Source organism: Orbicella faveolata, unplaced genomic scaffold (assembly GCF_042242905.1).
Source record: "Orbicella faveolata isolate gen_17 unplaced genomic scaffold, um_ofav_v1 contig_13, whole genome shotgun sequence".
NCBI classification, from domain to species: domain Eukaryota; kingdom Metazoa; phylum Cnidaria; class Anthozoa; order Scleractinia; family Merulinidae; genus Orbicella; species Orbicella faveolata.
The window spans coordinates 16339247-16358936 of NW_028301540.1; the positions used below are offsets into that span (position 1 = coordinate 16339247).

Below are 19690 nucleotides of genomic sequence, written 5' to 3' on the forward strand. Positions count from 1 at the left end.
GTACTATGATTTTTACATTCGTTTGATTTTTAGTTAGCCCAATTAAGAGGGAGGTAAAATTTAAGGTTTTATCATTTTACAGTGTCTTTACTAAGTAAGAAAGTGCCATTCAACTTGACACTTCCATAAGTTATTACTACTGCAGTAGTATGTGAGCTTAAATTGAGTCAGAGGGTGCAGAGCAAGTAGAGCTGAACTGTACCACACTAAGTACATAAGGATTTAATGATGCTTAAACAAAACAGGATTTAAACAATGGCTTCCATCTACTTTTTCTGCAAAGTACATTACGGTATTATAAGTGATACTGGGTTGTGAAATTATATTCCCTGTCTACCCCAAACAACACAACTGAAGCTTTTCATCCCATAACATTTCATGATTTATTTAGGAAATATTAAAATCACTCCATTTTTCAAATGAGTCTCCCTAAAATAACATGTACTAGTAGCGTACAAATTATTCAGTTTTTTAAACCATTTGATGATTACTGCAACTACAAAAAAAACACACATTTTGTACGTACAACATTCCAAGCCAGTGACAACATCTGTGAAGTATACATGTATTTAACTTACTGCCCACAGACACAGGTAGTGTACAAGTCATATGTACTCTAACATATACGATGCAGTTCTTTGTCAATTTTTGTTGGTAAATCCATGATGTTGAAAGCGATCTGGAGGTGGAACAACTGACACAGGAACATTTGCATGGTGCAGACAGTAATCGCTTACACTGCCAACAAGTGTACGGCTTACTGTACCCAATCCCCTTGAACCCATTACAACATGATCAACATTTCTTTCCTTTGCTACTTTACAAACAGCCTCTCCTGGGTTTCCATTCTCCTTGATGAGTCTACATTTCAACTGAAAAAAGAAAATGAGCAAAACACCTGTTACGGCTGAGTATGCTTGATTTTCCCTTGATGCTACGGGTGAAATTGCCTCTTGTTCATAGGATTCACCCACAAAGTAACAAGTTTGCAATGGGTGTGGAGAACTGGGCTACAGGTGACTCAAAACTTAATGACAGCCCTAGAACATACAGGTATAATTTGCATACTACCAGTTGCACGTGTATATACACATAGATGGGGTGAAGAAAAGTCAACAAAGGTACACAAACAAGTTGTCAAAGAAACTGTGAGGCAGAAAGAAAAATAACTTCGCCTCTGACTGTCATTAACAACAGTCTCTTTGGTTATTGAACCCATTTTACTCGCCGTGGATAATTATCTAGCCCTGGCTCTCCACAGATGGCATATACGTGTACATCAAGTGTACCCTGGAGGCACTGATTGACTGATCCATGAGACAATAACAATAAAAAAACCTGCATGAACTGTGAAACCATTTATAAGAACTGTACTCATACAAGCTATAGTTAGTTACATAACAAATTTTTAGTCAGGAGTAGACGAGACCAAGTAATATGATGACCTTGACTTCACTTCACTAGAGAAGCTGGGAAATAATTTTTTCAAATAATAACATTATTTTATATTTTCCTTTGAAACCTCAAGTAGGTTCATCAATTAACTCAGCTCCAATTCTCACACACAAAATGCAAGATCAAAAAAATTGTTGTCTCACTATTAGATAAATTAAAGCCAGCTAAAAGTTTGAATCCCACAACTGTCACTTACATTGTTTTCTTGGCATTTCTTGTAATAGGATTCTAAAATTACTCTGGCCTTTTTGTCACTTTCCTCTAAATGATGCTTCCATCCATCAGAAAAATCAAAACCATCTAAAAAAAGAAAAGAAAGAAGAACATGGATTACCATGGCCCTTAACTGCATAAATTCTTACCCAGTGCGTGTTACACCCCTGAAATGAGCATGTCTCACAGCAAGCATTACACAAGTAGAATCAAGTTCTAATTCTTTTAACAAAAATGTTGCAAGATATGTGCATTTCAGGGTGTGTTACACTACACAACGTCTTGTCCAATACAGGTTATTGCATTTGAAAAGATTCGTCCATGGTACACTCCATTGCAAGCTACATTTAATTTCAGACCAATCTTTGTGTCCAATCCCAGGAAAATGAATAAGAATAAAACTCTTTTCACTAAAGTGTCAATTGTAAAAATTTGCTTTACTAGGTTCTTCCCTTTACATTCCTTGTGATTGGTTTAAAATCTCATGCCACTTTCTCGTCCAGTCAAAGAACCCCTCACCTTGACTCACTCATACACTTTTTCTGGTGCCTTATGCGTTTACTTTTAGTTTAAGTTTTGATTAGTTCACTGGATTGTCTGTACCCTAATGTGATTGGCCAAAGTAAGAGCCTAGTAATAGTTTTGGTTTTTCAACACCTAATTGAAAACTGCTATTAACAGCACCATCTGGGAACCTAAGTAAATGAGGAAAATTAACAAATTGTCATCTTACAAGGATAAGGAGTGGCTGGCAGTGTTGTAGGCAACTCATGGGCATGAAATACCAATATCTCATCACCCTTCTGGTAAAAGTTCTTGGAATACCCTGCATGGTAAAACAATTCACATAAATTACACAGTAATAAAGATACTAATTATTAATGACGAATGTACATATTGAGGCTGCAATTCGTTCCAGTTCATTTCCAGCTTACTTAGAAATGTTCAACAAAAGGTATCAGAGTATAATGGCCAGTTGTGGAAATTTAAAAGGTAACACCCAAAGCCCTACAGTCAAAATCTGCTGGCAGCTAAAAAAGTGTTTTTGTCACCTACAGTAACACTGGAGTTCACTACCACTGACCAATAACAAAATAAATACTATTTTTTATAAAGGGTTGCCTGTTACAAGTGATCAAAAATAAGCATCATTTTAACAACTGACTTGCTTTTCATATTGGAACCTCACATTTTTCGGTATACCATAAACTGCCACCCGCTTATAAGCCTTGGGCTTATAAAACTTCGTAAGGGCTTTCAGATGGGCTTAAAAATGGAGGGGAGATTATATCCGAGAAGACTTATAACAGGAAATATAAAAAAAATGTTTTGAAATGAGCTGTAGCTGCACATGTTGATCGAAATGAGTTTTTCATTTACTGGTAATTGAGCCTTAAAACATCATTTAATAAAACAAATTCAAAAGAAGGAAAGCTAGAGGGAGGCTTACAACTGTATGTATTTTTTGGTTTACAGGTAGATTGGCTCAATTAACTGGTTGGGGGGGGGGGGGGCTAATTATACGGCAGTTTATGGTATATGTGATCAAGCTTTTCTGATCAACATATAAATTTGTAGATTTCCAGTTGCCCAGAGTGACCAAGTTTGAGCCCAGGGTTTGAACCAAGATGTGATAGTTACATCGAGTAGTTTTGTTTCTTCTTACATGTAGCACATCATTGAAAGCTTTTAAAGCATTCAAAGTCTTTTGCAGTTATGGAGAAAAAAATGCTTGTTAAGGCCTGGGTTGGGACGATTCAACTGCAATCCCTGTCAAAAGTGTTGAGACACATGCGCTACAGCAGTTTCACAGTAACCATGCTAATGAAAACAGGTTTTACTTCCTCTTACTCCCCTTCCTCCTGTACAATCAAGGTTGTTTTGCAGTTGTTGCTTATCTAAAAACCTGCCCTAACCCAGAGAGGGAAACCTAATACAGAAGGGGGAGGGGTGGGTTGGGATTTTTTTCCTGATGTCATGAGCCATGGGGTCCTTTCCATTCAACCAAAAATTCCAATGTGAATTTCCAGAAATTTCCATAGGCGAATGGTACAGACTTTCCAGTGTGGAAAACGACAAGCCGCACAGTTTTATTCAACCAGAATTTTTCAATGACTTTGAGGTTAAATCACAAATATAGAAGCAAACAGAACACTGATATATCGACATCTTGACCACAACAGCAGGACCTTATACAAACCACAACGGCAGCGAAAAAGTAGCAAAACAAAGGGTTTGATGAGTCATACAATGGTTCTGCACGCGTTATAAATCTTTGTACATTTCTTAGCCAAGCTACGCAAAACAAACAAGTACACCACGAGAGCATTACTTTTATAAAATGCTTTCTTCACGAATTTAGCTGCAGCTAGTATTTATCGACATATAAGTGGAAAGATTCTGAAGTGTTTCCATTTTTGAATACGCGTCGCCGTCATCCTTGCGTGAGATGTCCAACTCGCTGTGATTGCAGCCAAAAGAAATACAGTATGGGGCCCAGTTCTCGGCCACAAAAAACGTAAACTTGTATTTCTTACCTTGGAATAGCCGTCAGGACTTAAAATTTTACGCATAACTAGCTTCAGTATTCAGTTTACACATGTAGAGCTATCGACTGCTCAAAGCTGTTTTCTCCCGAGTAATAACGAAAATAGAGGCTTCGTTCGTGGGCCCAGTTCGTTCGTGGGCCAGCGGGCCCAGTTCTCAGCCACAAAAGAGTGCACGCGATTCCTCAGAATAAACAACGCTTTATTACCATTTTTTGTTGTTAAATCACTTATAAGGCTTGTGTTTTGATATTTTGATCACAAATTATCCTTAAAGAGCTTTGTTTCATGTTAGAAAAGGAAGTTTTTTGCTCACCTAGTTTTACTCTTAAGTGCAGTCAAGCGAGGCTAAAAAAGAGTTGGGTATTTAAAACAGGGGTAAAGTCAGAGCTCATAGTTTTTAGCATGCCACCTCATTACAGCTTTATTTTTACAACCATAGTTAGTGGAGTTAGTTCCCTCCACTAACTATGTTACAACTGACTTGACACGAATACTCCACACAAAACTATGAGCGTTTTTAGTGTTGAACGCGAGCAGGGTGGCCGAGAATAGGCAATTACACAAAAATACTAAGGAAATATTAAGGAGTGATTTTAGGTCAAAGAATTAAACAGGCCAGGGAAAGTTTATATTTAACAGATGGCTTTATCACTCTACATCCTTTATGCCAAGAATTGGCTCATTTGGGCTTTCTAGACGGACAAAATATAAACTTGAATTAAACCATGTAATTCGAGTAGCTGTAAACAAACACGTTTTCGGGGAAACCAAATTCACCTACCTTCGTGTCACCTCGACGTGCTCACAGAAAAACTTGGCAGGACGAAACAAAACTTGGCAGAATGGAAGACAAGGAATCAAGCTACCTTTGGAAACAGTTGCTTTTTATTCAGATTTATTTGTGGCATGAAAAGTAAACGCTGAACAAAAAGCAGCCAAGAACTGGGCCCGGCCAACAACTGGGCCCCACACTGTAGTGTTGAATAGAAAATTGCGAATTTGCATAATTTCCGAAAAAGGGGACAACCTCATGAGGTTCACCCAAATTTTCGATCAAATTTTCCTGGAAATTTCCTTTCCATTTGATTTTCATCCCGGAATTTCCAGAATTTTCGGTTGAAAGGTTTGCTTTTCGGAACTTCAACAATTTCCAGATTTTCTGAAACTTTTCCACACCATTTGTCCTCGTTTCGAAAATTTCGGAATTTTTGGTCAAATGGAAAACGCCCATGGGCTCCTTCTGATGTTATGTAATGAGGGTGACTTTGTCCACGAGAAGAGGGGGAGGGGAGAGTTGGGATTTTTTTCCTGACGCCAGGAGCCATGGGCTCCTGCTGATGTTATGTTATGTAATGAGGTTGACTTTGTCTACGAGAAAAAGGGGATGGGAAGGTTGGGATTTTTTTACCCCATGTTTTGCAACAGAGTTATTCTGGCTATCCCAGCTTTCACCTGCCCCGTCCCTCCCCTCTCCTTGCGTCCCCTACCGGTTAACGATTCCTATCACAGTTCTTTTAATGCCAGACGATCAAAATTAAGTTTTACGACGTGACCTATAAACAGATTTTCTCATAGTCGATAAAGACAACTTCTTAACTGCTTTTGGACGAAATACCTTGATAATTTCGGTGTAAAAATGCTAAATTGATTGTGCATGTGTGTTCGACCGGAGTCACGAAACCGTCTTCATACTCACAATCAAAAGCTCTGTCGCTGTGCTCACTTCCGTCCACTGCAATTAACACAGTCCTTTTCTTGCTTTCTTCTTCTTGCTTCGCCATGTTTCGTGTTTTTCTCGGGTTCTCTTTCGCTTACTAGTAACTGGCTCGTGAAATTTGGCACGTACAACTTTTCACGCGCGTGGGTTCGCGAACCTCGTTCTCATGAACACTTGTTTACCTTCACATAAAAAATTCCCGGATGATTTGTGCGCTATTCTTCTGGCCATTTCGGATTTTATATTCCACTGGTTGAAAAATTGGAAATCAGTTAGATTATGTCACACTTTTTAAATAAGACTCTAAGTTCCTATTGTTATCAGAATTAAGGCAAAAATGGCATTTTTTTACTAAAAGAAAATGAGATTGCGTGACAAAGTCACGCTATACTGATATGATGCACATGTACCGTAATGGGCGTTGCGTGACATCCCAAGAAACGGCTGCGGAGGACACATCTCCAAGCGACGCAGCAAGCTCTTTGATCTTTTTGCAAACTTGCCCAGGAAAATGTCGAGTGATGTTGAAAGCAAGCAAAGTGGGAAAACGGTTCTAATTCCTGTTGATGGAAGCGAGATCAGCAAGCGTGCATTTCAATGTGAGTATTTTCATTTGCCCTGTCACTGATAAACAATACTAGTGGGCACGTACATGTCTCAAACCTGGCTCGCTTAACACGATTAGAACAACTGAATTCGATGTTGTGTATAATAACGTGCTTTAAGCTCGGCAGATCGTAACAGTAACGGCTCGATTTTTGAAAAAAATAAACAATGCATAAAATTCGTTTTTTAAAAATAACTTGGAATCTGCCAGCTCCAGAAACGCATTTCAGGTTTGTTTTGGTATCATCTATCAAAAATCGTTTCATTTTTGAACGATGAATGAATTTCGCATTATCGAGGCAAAACCATTCATTTTTAGTGTTTTATATAACGTGCTTTCGAACGAAAAAGGAAAGTCTAAAATTCCCACAAGGCGTGCAGACATTTCCATAATTTATAGACTTTTTTTAGGAACAGGCAGCTTCCGGTTTAAATAAGAAAGTGAAAGTGCAACAACATAGATTTAAGAGAAGGATGGTTTAGAGGTACAATAAATAATACTGATTGACAAGGTTTTGAAAGACCTGGTTTGACGCATTTTAAGATTTTTAGCATTTGATCCCCGAAGACAGGATCAATATTTTCAAAGATTTTAACTGATACATAATCTCATTGAGCGTCGTATGGTTGACCGGAAAGGGTGATATTACTCAAGAGAAGAGGTACAGATACTAAGGACGTTTGCTATTTGAAAGAAGCTTTCTACAACTGGCTTAAGGGCGTGACGCGGGCGTGACGCAGGCAGTGTTGCTTGATGGATGATCCTTCGACCAGAAAATTCTGGAAGAGATAAGGGACGGACTATTATATTTTTGAGGGGGGAGGGGTGGGGAGGGTTTGGGCAATTTTCAAAGAAAAATTCTACGCAGCAAAAACTGCTCGAAAAAAAAAATCGTGCAAGGGGAGCCATGGAAAATAAAAATCGAGCAAGTGCTTTCTACCATCTAGGGCCGTGTTGTTCAGGATTAAAACATAACCGAAGTATTGACTTTTCTTGTATGGAAATGTTTTTCACCTGCTATGTTTTGTGAAGTTTAAGATTATTCAAAATCAAGACTGAAGGGTAGCAGAAAAGCTCACCGAAAAGTTACAAAAATGAAATCAAATTTCTGGCTAATCCTGGGTTACATTAATCTGGCTTTGAGCAGCACGGCCCAGGTCCCAATTTTGACGTTAAAAAAACATCAATTTAAAGTTGATCTCTTCCCCCGATTTTTCGGTTCAATTTTGTTCGATGCCAAACTCAATCGAACCTAAACCCAATCGTTTGATAAGTTCGATTACCGAATAATGCGACGTCGTGTTAGGAGGTTAACGGCATTTTGTTCTCTCGTTTTTCGTCACTTCTTCTCACTCGAAGATCTTAAGCTTCGTCTGTTTTCATCTTTTGTAGGGTACTGCAACAACCTGCACCAAGAGAAGAATGAAGTGATCCTAGTTCACGCTAATGATATGCCTCGGTCCAACATCCCATATCTATGTATGTACACATGAAATGCATTGTCCTACATATGTTAGTACACTATGTTTTCTGTTGTGGCCATCTTATGTCATTTAACAGCTGATTTTCGTTTGCTCTTAATACAGATGGCTTCCCATTTCCAAAGGGCTGGAAAGAAACTGTCGAGAAAAGTTCCGCAGAATCTGAGCACATTCTTCGAGCATTTTTTGAAAAGTGCAAAGAAAGAAATGTAAGGAAAAATAGCGAAGTCTGTTGTTATCCACATTTGTGACACCCTGTTAGAAATTTTATAGAACTACCGAATTCTTGTTGTGTTTATTAATTCAGATCAAGTGCAGAATGTTTATGGAGTCCGACAGTCCAACAGATGCAATCCTGCGATTGGCTAAAGAAAAGCACGCTGACCACATTGTGATGGGATCCCGTGGGCGTGACCCTATCAGTCGAGCTCTTTTTGGGAGCGTCAGTTATTTTTGCACCCACCACTCAGAAGTGCCTGTCTCAGTTGTACCCCCAGTTATCCCAGATGTGGATGAGGTACCACACCCATTGCCTTCCATCACCGATAGCAAGGAACTATACGAGAACAATTTGGGCTACATTTAACAAACCTCGAAGGCTTACAGCTCCGAGAAATTTCATTGAAGCGTCTGATGAAAATACCTAGTGCGTAATTTGAAGAAAATGTTCTAAAAGTAAATTTATACAATTATATTTAATCCTGCCTTCGGTGAATTCAGCAACTGATTTGTACAATAATTGACGTATTAAAAAATAAAAGCGTTAAATTTTATGGAAACGATTGTGAAGTCATTGGTACATTACATGCTTAAAAGAGACTCAGAGAGGAGTGTCAGGTTCGGCTTAACCGATAAAACATGACGCTTTCATTGCACTGCGCGCAGTGATGTCAAATCGGCAGGAATATGCCTGAACAGATGAATGTTATATATTACTAAACCGTGAACTTTTACTTATATGTTGCACTTTGAAATAACTCATCTCCAAATAGTGGTGGGAAACCCCGAGAAATGTTGTCAGCCATGCACCAGTTAAAAGGGTCAACAGTCTTGTGTCTTGCGACAACCTAAGGTCGCTTATGGTAGGCTGATTGCTTTGTGTAACAAACTAAGGCTGAAAGCTCAAGCACTTTTATTTGTGCGCTGCTCATTCTTTGCTGAAAGTTTCTGGATCTTTGAAAGATATTGGACACTATACTAAGGGGTAGACGAGACTAGCGTTTGTCTTTGCGACGTCCAGACGTCAGTTATAAAAAGAAACAAAAAAATCGAAACAGCTTTGTAAATCGTAAAGAAATCGAGACTGCGAGACCACTGAAATTCGACGAAAAGTTCGCGAGACTCATGTTTTTTGAAGAATTTTTCGCCACCCCTCCTATTGCTTAGCTGTTAATTTACATTTTCCTACGAAGTCTGAGTTTCACGAATTCTCCTGTAAACAGGCTGTTACGTAGCGCACTGATCAGTTCTTCCATAAAAGGTCGATGCTCGCTGCGAAGGTTTTAAGAGCAGTATTGGAACGCAAATGATTTCCGACAGGAATTTGCGTAACTTAATGTGAAACATGCTCAGCAACACATACCTCAAACGACGGAACTAAACGTGCTAAAGTTGGTGTGTTTTTTTTGTTGTTTGTTTTTTTTTTTTATGGGCTGATTTGTTATTTTTCTTTTTTTTTTTTTCTTTTCGTTATAGATTAAATGACAAGACTTCACGTAAATTGTGGAATTTTTGCAGCCTATTTGATCTTATTGCTCACATGAAAGATCAATCTGAACAAACTAAAGAGGCTCATTTTCCACGTGGGTTATTTTTGTCGTCAGCCTATAAAAAATTCAGTCTCAGCTCTTTGTGGGCCAAGTTTTACCTTCACAAGATCTGGGGACGACATTAGGCTCCAATATATTTCCGGTCCCGGTGCGCTGCTTCGCGCCTTTGGCACTTTGTTCCAAGCCGTGTTTCCGCAACCTGCACGTTGTGTTTTTTGTAACTGACTGCCGTACAACGGAGTAATGGCTGATAGCGGAACAAGCGACAGAAAGATAGTGTTGGGTGTTGATGCCAGCGAGCACAGTCAGCGTGCTTTTGACTGTAAGTAAACAATATTATTCATACTTCAGAAAGTTGCGTTTTCTTTCTTTTTTACGAACAAATTTTCAGTATCAAAACATTACTGTTAAGGTTTTTATTTAGAAAGTCTCCAAAGCTGCAATATCTGTAGTCGAGACTGATAATAGAGAAAAACTAGAGAAAGATCAGATCCGGCAAAATTCGTGCTATAGTACACGCTTCCGCCATCAGCAGAGCAAGTGAACATGGTTTATGTAGCACGTGCGAACATAAACGGCAACAAAATGCGTAAACAAAACGGAACAATGACATGTGTTGGAAGAAATGTTTTATCTAGACGAGGCGAAATTTTTCAAAGTAGTCAAAATGCCCTCCTGTCGCTGCCATTTCGATTGTCACGCAACTCTCAGCTGAAGATCGGTTACGTTGACTTAATTAAATTAGGCTATTTCGAGACCACCAGAAACTGAACGTGTGACCGCAAAAGGCAAATTTTGAGAATTGGGGGCCGGGGGAAGGATGTCATCGAATCTTGGCTGCTTTTTGGCACGCATTTATGACCATTTATGTAGCGCGAGAATATTTAGAGGAACCTCGCGACCCGTTGTAACACTGAAACGTCACTGTACAACTCTGAAATTATATTTCACAACGTATTCAATACAACACTTTGTTTTATTGCACTATTAATACACAATCAGACATGGAATCACGACTTAAAACAATATTTAAGGCTGAAAAACGAGGCCATACTGTATAACTCCGGCAATAACCTCCCTGGCCTGATTTCTGTTTGGCATATAAAGGTTAAATCGACTGAGTAGAACGATACGAAAAACAAAATAAGATCGTGTACCGTAGCGATAGAAAATTGAAATAACGCTTAAAATAGAGGGGTAGTAATCGGAAGAAATTATATCATTCTTTGGAACCAAACACGTGAATTTGTATCTGGGGTAGTGTGGGGTAGCTTATCATTTATCGCATAGCTTCTTACGTTGATGTTTGGGAGGTTAAAGGAGCTCGTTCACGGCAATTTGAGATATTTTGACCACGTACAAATTACATTTAAATTGAAGAAAACCTAAAACTAGTTCTTAACTAAAATAGAAAAACACCAAAGAGATAATAATAAACCATAAAGGAACAAGAATGGTCAAGAATCATCCAGGGACGGAGACTGAAACGGTGGGAACTGATATGACAGAATGAGACGGGCTTTGTATGGGCGAAGCTGAGAAGGTGGCGAATTATCGGAATATGTGGTGGCTTATTTCCCCGCGCTTATTTCCTAGTAAGGGAGCTAAAAAGGGCTGTTTTTCAGAAAGGAGAAGAGTTCCTTTCCATTGTTTCGTAGACCAATTCTGGGACCAAAACTGTTACAGGTACTAGGATGCTCGTTCTCGGATTCTTCTCAATTAATGCTCTTAAAATCATACTGTTATTCGTATTTTACAGGGTACATCAAGAACTTGTGCGACAAGGAAAGAGACCATTTACTTGTCATCCATGCCCACGAGTGTCCATCTGTTTCAGTTCCTTACGCCAGTAAGTATCCTCGCTAACCTTACGAAATTCGTACCACTGATGCAAGCTTTACTATAGCTACTGAAAATGTTCGCCCGAGACTGTCTTCCCCGGCTTAAAAAATTAAATAAGCATACAAGTCCCAAGCCAAGACAAGACATTATCTCAATCGAGTACTTCTCAACTTTGCCTTTTGCTGCTCTGAAATAAGATTTAAGACAGGTTATCATTTGTTGCCGTCATCTGCAAACACAAACAAAAGACAAAGACTTAACTTTATTCAGCGAGTGCTTTTTATTGAGTGAAAAAGTTGCATTTTTTTTCATATTCTTTAAGGTGGTAGTGCATACTTTGATGACGTACGATATTTGGTAGAGAAAAGTACGAAACAAGCCAAGGAACTGTTGGAGACATTTGGCGCGAAATGCAAACAGCACGGGGTTTGTGGACATTTCAATAATATTATACGTAGTACATAAGATGATGCAAACAGGACAGTGACAGTAACGGAGTTTTGGAGAGCAAAACTATTGAATCAATAAAAAGAAGCGTCTTTGATTCCTTTTATGTACAGAATTTACCGACGAAATCGACATCTCAAAAAATTTGCAAAAATTTGTCAGGTTCATTGCGCGTGATTCATACATACTCCACACCTGTCGCGCGTAAGTCACATGCTTGCCACCATGAGTGTCACTCGGAAAACATGCCTGTCACGCGTTAATCACATGTGTGTCACGCATGAGGTAAATCGTCCATTCTCACGCTATGTTTAAGTCACTATGCAAACGTTTTGCTTTGGTACTCACGATGAGACTGAAGAAGTGATAGTAGTAGCAGAACAGGCGGATTAGCAGGGCAGAGAGCGCAGAGCGCGACCACGAGCGCTTCGCGTTGTGCTCTCTGCCCCGCTTATCCGCCTGTTCTGCAGGCTGAAGTGATAGTCTCTGTAGCTTAATTTCAAACAGAGTGATGGCCTGGGCCGAGAATGCCCACGCGAACGTTTATTGAATTATGGGAAACCCTAAGCGAGAAGAACTTACGACAAAGAACAAAAGCTAAAGGAAAAACACGTTCCGGGAACAATTCTTCCTAAAAAGAATTAACCGCCATCTTCTTTTTACTTATCAGTGATATTTCAAACACTGAATCAGTGATATTACGTTTGATTGTGATCAACCCTGAAGCCTCACATTCAGCGTTCAGTTAGTTCTCTACTTCTTGTTTCTTTCCAAAGAAAGAAGAAATAATCCAGTGAGGACTAGAAGCCCTCAAGCTGATGCTGTGAGGCGGCAGACGATCAATACTCAGCGTCAAACTGAGAGAGCTATTGCTAAAGCGAGAATCCCATTGAGGTTGCCCCGCTAAAAGTCAAAACATTGGTTCACATCCTGTCTTTTCTTCAACTTAGGACCTTATAATATAAGATATCGATGGCTTAGCTTTGATAAGAGCAGCCACTTTCACTGATACGTACATTGAACAAGGTTGTCATATGCGGTACAGCAATTGAACAGTAAACTAGAAATTTTAATCGTAATGTACGACTGACACAAAACGCTAAAAGGTGTGTTTTTTTTGTTGTTGTTATAGCTGAATTTCAAGCTGTACAAGGAGGAAAGCAACAATCCAGGAGAAGTGATCTGCAAACTGGCGAAAAATGAGAACGCGCAATTTGTTGTGATGGGTTCCCGTGGGGTTGGCACATTGCGCCGTACCTTCCTCGGCAGTGTTAGCCATTATTGTGTTCATCACACTAATATTCCACTGGCTGTCGTGCCACCCCCAATAAACTAAATCGAAACGGTGACAATGCTTGTAAAATAACAATTGTTATTAACTGACCGATCAGGCTGCTTTACCGTTATTATTGTATGGAAACAACTTGCTTTATTCATCATGAAACGCAGAGGCGGAAAAGAATTTTTAATTGAATTATTTATAGAATTGAAGAAATTTTTGAAAAACTGAACTGAATGATTAAACTGAATACATACTTCTTCCTAGGAAGATCGAAGGAGTCTCTGCTCCCAGGGTAAAGAACTCTGGAAAACAGGCTGTTTAGACAACCTATTTTGCGCGCATCTGTTTTCATCTAAACAAATAAAAATAAAATGATTGCTGTTTTAACTGATTCTCATCATGTTAATGTATAGTCACTGGTTACACATGCAGAATATTTCTTCGTGACTTTCCTCCCCCCTCCCCCCCCCCCCCCGCTCCTCCCCACTTCACTTTTCCAGTGGTACTATAGTAGCGTTCGTTCCAATCGAAAACTGAGGCTTCCGTGGTGCAACAGATACAATATTTATGAAAGCAATACCTCACGTTCCTGGTGACGGTGGTCCCAGGGTACGGGGGATAGCAAAAATTTAATAATGATGAGGGGGGAGGGCAGTCTAGTCTCTCACAGACTCACAGTGAAGTATTTTTTGTACCATTTTCAGTAACAGACTTCCCGGACGCGGACAGACATTTTTTTGGGTTGCGTTCCGAGCCGTTGGGGGTCTGGTATTAGCCTTATAGGACCTCTTTTGGGCTGCGTGTGGGGGGGGGGGGACCTCGGTCGATTTGCCCTCACTCGCACCTCCCCGTAAGTACTTACCTGAGTAGTCTCTTAGTTTTCCAGCGCTTGGGGCTTTTCTCCTCTCCTCTCCTCTCCTCTCCTCTCCTGTCCTCGTCTCCCGTCTTGATTTTACGAAGATATTTTGTCATAATTTTATCGTGACAATATTTTATCCTTGAGGCAGGTCTTGGGTCCAGTGTCTCGCGAGAATTTTTCCACTCGCGTGACACATCACATATCACATCGCTTCCACGAGAATAACAGCATGTGATTGGTTGGTGACTCTGTGTCCTTTGTCTTGCTTCACACCGCCTCACACTCAAAAGATCGCATCACGTTCTACTTTCTTGAATCGACGTGTTAGGATTAGGTGTGTTCCAATTCACTCAGTTTTGTATTGTACAAACAAGCAATGGCTGATAGTGGAGCAACCGGGCGAAAGATAGTTTTGGGTGTGGATGCCAGCGACCACAGTGTGCGAGCTTTTGATTGTAAGTATTTTCAGACTTTTTATTTAAGCTTTTTAGCAAGCTACTTTAAATGTCTTATATAATAACCTTAATTCACTCTTTGCACAATTTTTTAGTCGGGCACAAAGTACAACGTATTCATGATCGTGCCCGTTTTATCTTCGAATAAACCATTTCGAAAATCAGGAACAATTATAAACTGAAAGATCCAATCATTCGAGATTCGTGCCTATATTCACGACTTTGCACAGCAGGGTAAGCCTGAATACATTAAATTTTGTATTTTCGAGCGAATGCATGTTGCTCGGGATCACAGATAGCGATGGAATGCTCGTGGACACTGGCGAAAAATTTGCATTTATTTTTAGCGGAAGATTGACTTGTAAACATGTTATTTTTTGAGTACAGGTAGCCACTGAATTGTGTTTAGACACAAATTGAAAAATGTTAACGAAATACAGTACCATAGTAAATGGTTTGAACTACTGAACTACTGGAAATACAGTACATTGGAAATTATACACTTGTCATGTGAAACATGTTTTATTTGTATATATAGTCACGATCATAGTCCATCGTTGAATGATAGTGGGCTCATTATTATAACCAGTAAAGATTAGTATGATGTTTGGAGCTAATAGATAATTTTTTTTTGGGAGGGGGAGGGGTTATCCATTATACCCTGTACCCCTCCACGATGCCCTTGTCCCACTCTCCCTTGCTCTGGAAGAGAACATTCTGTAAATTTCTTGACATAATCAACCATCTTAAATTAGTTGATTGAAACTGCTTATTTCCTTGATGTACTGTTTTACAAGCTGTATGACTTTTCAATGTTTGGAGGCACAGTCACTGGCCTGTTAGTTACAACATTGGATTTCAATTAAGCGGTCATTGCTCAAGCACTGGCGCACGCAAGCAGGGCTGTCAATAAGGTTCGTAACCTGTAACATCTGCTATGGCTGAGTATATTTGATGGGCCTTGATGTTACAGGTGAACAGGAATATATTTGATACAATTCACCCTTGGAAAAGATAATCAGTTTGTTAAGGGTGTGAAGATAAAGGCTACAGTTGACTCAAAACTTAATGACAGCCCTGGGCTGGGTGGTAAATTATGTTACCACCACTGTTCTTAAATTACTAGGCAAGAACTCAGTTCTGTATAAATGGCACTAGCAAATGTTAAGACAACCATAAAAAATCTGGGACCAGTATTATGAATTTCAACTGTTATTATATTGCTGGTGTCCCTTTTACACGAGAATGGCAATCAGTTGTTTCAATACATTTTTATGTTGATAGTAAAAACTTTTAAGTAGGCAGCTGTTGACAGTTCATTTTTGACCACAATAATATCAGTTTGTGAGAAAGTAGGCAGAAAATTTAGACAAATTAGCTTGACAAAGTTTATTAAAATATTTGTTGGTTGCTGCATGTCATACATGTAGAAATCTTTAATTAGTACTCCTATGTTTTCAGCAAATATTTATTTAGTTGTTTATTTCACACAGGGTACATCAAGAATATTTGTAAAAAAGAAACAGACACTTTACTTATTATCCATGCCCAGGAGTATCCAACCATTCCTGCCGCTCCCTACCCCTGTAAGTATCTCAAGCAGCTTCTGTTAAAAGCACTAATACTTTAACTGCCAGCATTTTGTTATGGTGTGAATAATATTGTAGCTGTTTTCTAGTTGTGTCTTTTTGTGTGTGTGCGTGTGTGTACTTGTATAAATGTGGTAAGATGTATATATTACTGTGTAATACAATTACAATTTCTTACTTATATGCTGCACTTGTCTGAAATGTTTGTGTGTAACCAATCCAATAAAGCTTTCTTGCATAAATATTACCTGGTCGGTCTATCAATTTGAACAAAGACAGGTTCAACTGTAAAAGCGGTTATATAGTATGCTGGACAAAACTGTTCTGGATCGACATTACAAATATTTTGTGTCCTTTCAGATGGTTATGCATACTATGAGGAGTGGCAGCATTTAGTGCAGAAGAGTGACCAGCAAGTGAAGGAACTGTTGGAAAATTTTGGAACAAAATGTAAAAATCTTGAGGTTTGTGAAACTTTTTTCTGCAAGTTAGTTAATATTTAAATAAATGGAAGAACTTGTACATTAAATTTAATTAAGATGTCAGTTCCTACTAACTTAACAATGTCTGTTAGTTTTAGATCTATGTTATTATGCACAGCAATAATTTATTAATGATTTTCAGGGGAAAATAATAACTTGACTATGGAAAATGTGTTGGAGTAAGAATGACAAAGGATTAAGTGATACAAATTGAAACCTCCAGTTTTTAATTAAAGGCTCTTAAGCCACAAATCCAGAATGGTTTTCCCTTTCATTGGGAATGTTTGTAAGATTGTGGTGAATAGTATCAGTGAGAGAAACAATCAGTTTTGTGGATTATGGGATACAGATTTTGGCAGGGCAGGTATGAAATTGCGTACATACCAAAACATTTTCCAAAATATCAGGGGATCCAGAAAGGGGTCCAGAGGGGATCCAGAAAGGGTTCCAGAAGGGGGTCCAGAAGAGGGTCCAGAAGGGGATCCAGAAGGGGACCAGATGGGGGTCCAGAAGGGGATCCAGAAAGTGGTTCAGAAGGGGTTCCAGAAGGGGATCCAGAAAGGAGTCCAGAAGGGGTCCAGAAGGGGGGTCCAGATTGCCTACCTTTTGTAGCAACCTGAGAAGTAGTTGCACTTCGACTATTGTCGTGTTGTTTGGGGCAACTGTGCCAAAACATTATCTGACAAATTACAGAGACTTCAAAATCGTGCTGTCCACGTCCTTACTCATTCTAGTTATGATGCTGACGCCAACCAGCTATTTAAAGAATTAGGCTGGGACAATTTAGAAACTCGACGTCAAAAACTAAAGGCTGAGATGGTCTAAAAGTCCTTAAATGGCCTTGGACCCAATTATTTGTCCTCAAAATTCATTCAGCGGAGTGATGTGATTACTTCTTACAATTTGCATGATTCTGATAATAAGCTTGCTATTCCCTTGCCACACACTAACCATTACAAAAATAGCTTTGGCTATAGTGGTGCAGTCCTCTGGAACAGTTTACCCTCAGCTGCTAGGCAAGCAACATCTCTGACTAATTTCTGACAATTGTCACTTAATTCCGACACGGCATTCATGTAAAACAGGCTTTTATTTAGTTTACTTTTCTTTAATAGTTAGCAATATTTTAAATTATAGAAGATTAATCTGTATACATAGTCTTTCATAATAAGTTGTAGCTTTTATATTTAATTGTTAATGCCTGATGTATTTACCGTGTTTTTAAATAAAGATGATGATGATGATGATAAGTGAAATGAGGTATAAATAAGGTAAAGGAGAGCAATTCACAGAACCTTTCTAAAGAGAGATATATTCTGTATGTTTATCGTAGCTAAAGTTCAAGTTGTACAAGGAGGAAAACAACAGGCCTGGAGAAGTGATTTGCAAACTGGCAGAAGATGAGAATGCCCAGTTTATAATCATGGGTTCCCGTGGTGTTGGAACACTGCGCCGCACCTTCCTTGGCAGTGTTAGTGATTATACTGTCCATCACACCCACATTCCTGTGGTGGTTGTTCCACCTCCTCATCCTCATGGCAACCATGCTCATCCTCATGCAAGTTAACAATGATGGCTGATGACCCTTAGAGTACTTCAGTCATGTGTTATATTATTTTGCACTGATTGCATGTTGTCAATATTGCTCCATGATCTTGACATAGAGAAGCAGAATGAAACAAATTATGGTAATTAATTTGTCAGAGACTATGAGGAAATTTGACTGCAGGAAACTAGATTGTTTCTTGTTGATGGAAAAAAAAAATTGGCCATGTTTCTTTATGAAGTAAGATTCCTTTTTTCAGAAATAAGTTGCAGATCTCTAAATTATCTATACTGCACTATTCATGATTCATTCCTTGTAGGTCAGCTATTGATTCATCTTTATTCAATTATGCATCTGGTTCTGTAATATGTGTTTGGTTTTGAAGTTGCTCAGAGGAGAAATAAAATAATTATTGATAGCATCTGGTTTCATTGTTATCATATGGTTAATTCGGGAATGCACTTAAAAATATTTAACAATGACAATATGTAAATTATTCCAAATTGCATCACAAAAAAATCATGTGATGTAAGATTGTTGTTGATGATGCTCAGATTCTTTGTGGTAATGATAACTTCATCACCAGACAAATAATATTGCATCTTTGGGTAAATATCTCTGTTATTGTGTAGAACTTGCATGTTCAGTATGACCATCATTATTCCCAAAACCAGGGGGAACTCCAACATGAAAAGGTCGGAAATGCTTGAAGGAAAATTTGAATTAAACCATTAAAGAAGACCAATCTGGTGGTGGTTCAAGCTTTATAATAATTTTGATCCCTACAAGATACCATTTAAAACAGAATGGGCTTGATTACCAGCTACTGTTCAGGAAAGGAGCCAGCGCTAGTAGACCAGACTTGAGAGACTAGCGGAGCTCATGCCTAAAAAACCAAAATAAGGGCATTTCTTGTGGTATTATTTCTTGGAGTGCACCCTTGAGAGCTAAAAATAGTGGCGTTTCATCATCAACACCCTAAGTTAGACCAGAATCCTTGATTTATTATCCAAAGTAAGATGGCGAGCATCTGCAAGCTTTTGATATGAGAGTTCCCTCTGGCCCCAAAAGTCCACCACATTTGAAAGTAAAACTCATTTTTTCTTTTTTCTTCTGGAGAATATTCATACTCACCCCAAGAAGGGTTACTAATTGGAAATTCCAAGGAGGAGAGGGGGGTCTCAAAAGCCCAAGCTTTTTAAGAAACATATGAACCAAAACTAGCATTTCCAGAGGGATAATTTCAAACCAGAGAAACCCTCTGTTGGGGGAGAAATATTTTCTGGAACGACAACACATGTAGAAAGTTTGTGAAAGTAAAATGGGGAGGAATGGTAACTGCTAAAACATCTTCCACAAAAAAAATCTGTCCTGTTCATAAATTGACTGTGATTGTC

At 38.9% G+C, this 19690-nt stretch overlaps 4 protein-coding genes across 4 annotated transcripts; 3 read left to right on the forward strand and 1 right to left on the reverse strand.

Moving 5' to 3' along the window:
- Positions 1-358: 358 nt before the first annotated feature.
- Positions 359-6123, reverse strand: LOC110051374 (uncharacterized). Its single transcript, XM_020757411.2, has 4 exons — positions 5914-6123; positions 2402-2494; positions 1652-1755; positions 359-872 (listed from the first exon to the last, which is right to left on the reverse strand). Exons 1-4 carry the CDS (start codon positions 5996-5998, stop codon positions 642-644), a joined length of 513 nt encoding a protein of 170 aa, XP_020613070.2. The 5' UTR covers positions 5999-6123; the 3' UTR covers positions 359-641.
- A 211-nt stretch (positions 6124-6334) lies between these two features.
- On the forward strand, positions 6335-8801 carry LOC110051373 (uncharacterized). Its single transcript, XM_020757410.2, has 4 exons — positions 6335-6533; positions 7934-8020; positions 8128-8231; positions 8330-8801. Exons 1-4 carry the CDS (start codon positions 6446-6448, stop codon positions 8606-8608), a joined length of 558 nt encoding a protein of 185 aa, XP_020613069.1. The 5' UTR covers positions 6335-6445; the 3' UTR covers positions 8609-8801.
- Positions 8802-9911: 1110 nt separating this feature from the next.
- LOC110051377 (uncharacterized) lies at positions 9912-13734 on the forward strand. Its single transcript, XM_020757414.2, has 4 exons — positions 9912-10113; positions 11551-11640; positions 11956-12059; positions 13213-13734. Exons 1-4 carry the CDS (start codon positions 10035-10037, stop codon positions 13414-13416), a joined length of 477 nt encoding a protein of 158 aa, XP_020613073.1. The 5' UTR covers positions 9912-10034; the 3' UTR covers positions 13417-13734.
- A 727-nt stretch (positions 13735-14461) lies between these two features.
- Positions 14462-18714, forward strand: LOC110051375 (uncharacterized). The gene is made up of 4 exons (XM_020757412.2): positions 14462-14676; positions 16170-16262; positions 16626-16729; positions 18081-18714. Exons 1-4 carry the CDS (start codon positions 14598-14600, stop codon positions 18312-18314), a joined length of 510 nt encoding a protein of 169 aa, XP_020613071.2. The 5' UTR covers positions 14462-14597; the 3' UTR covers positions 18315-18714.
- Positions 18715-19690: the final 976 nt, after the last annotated feature.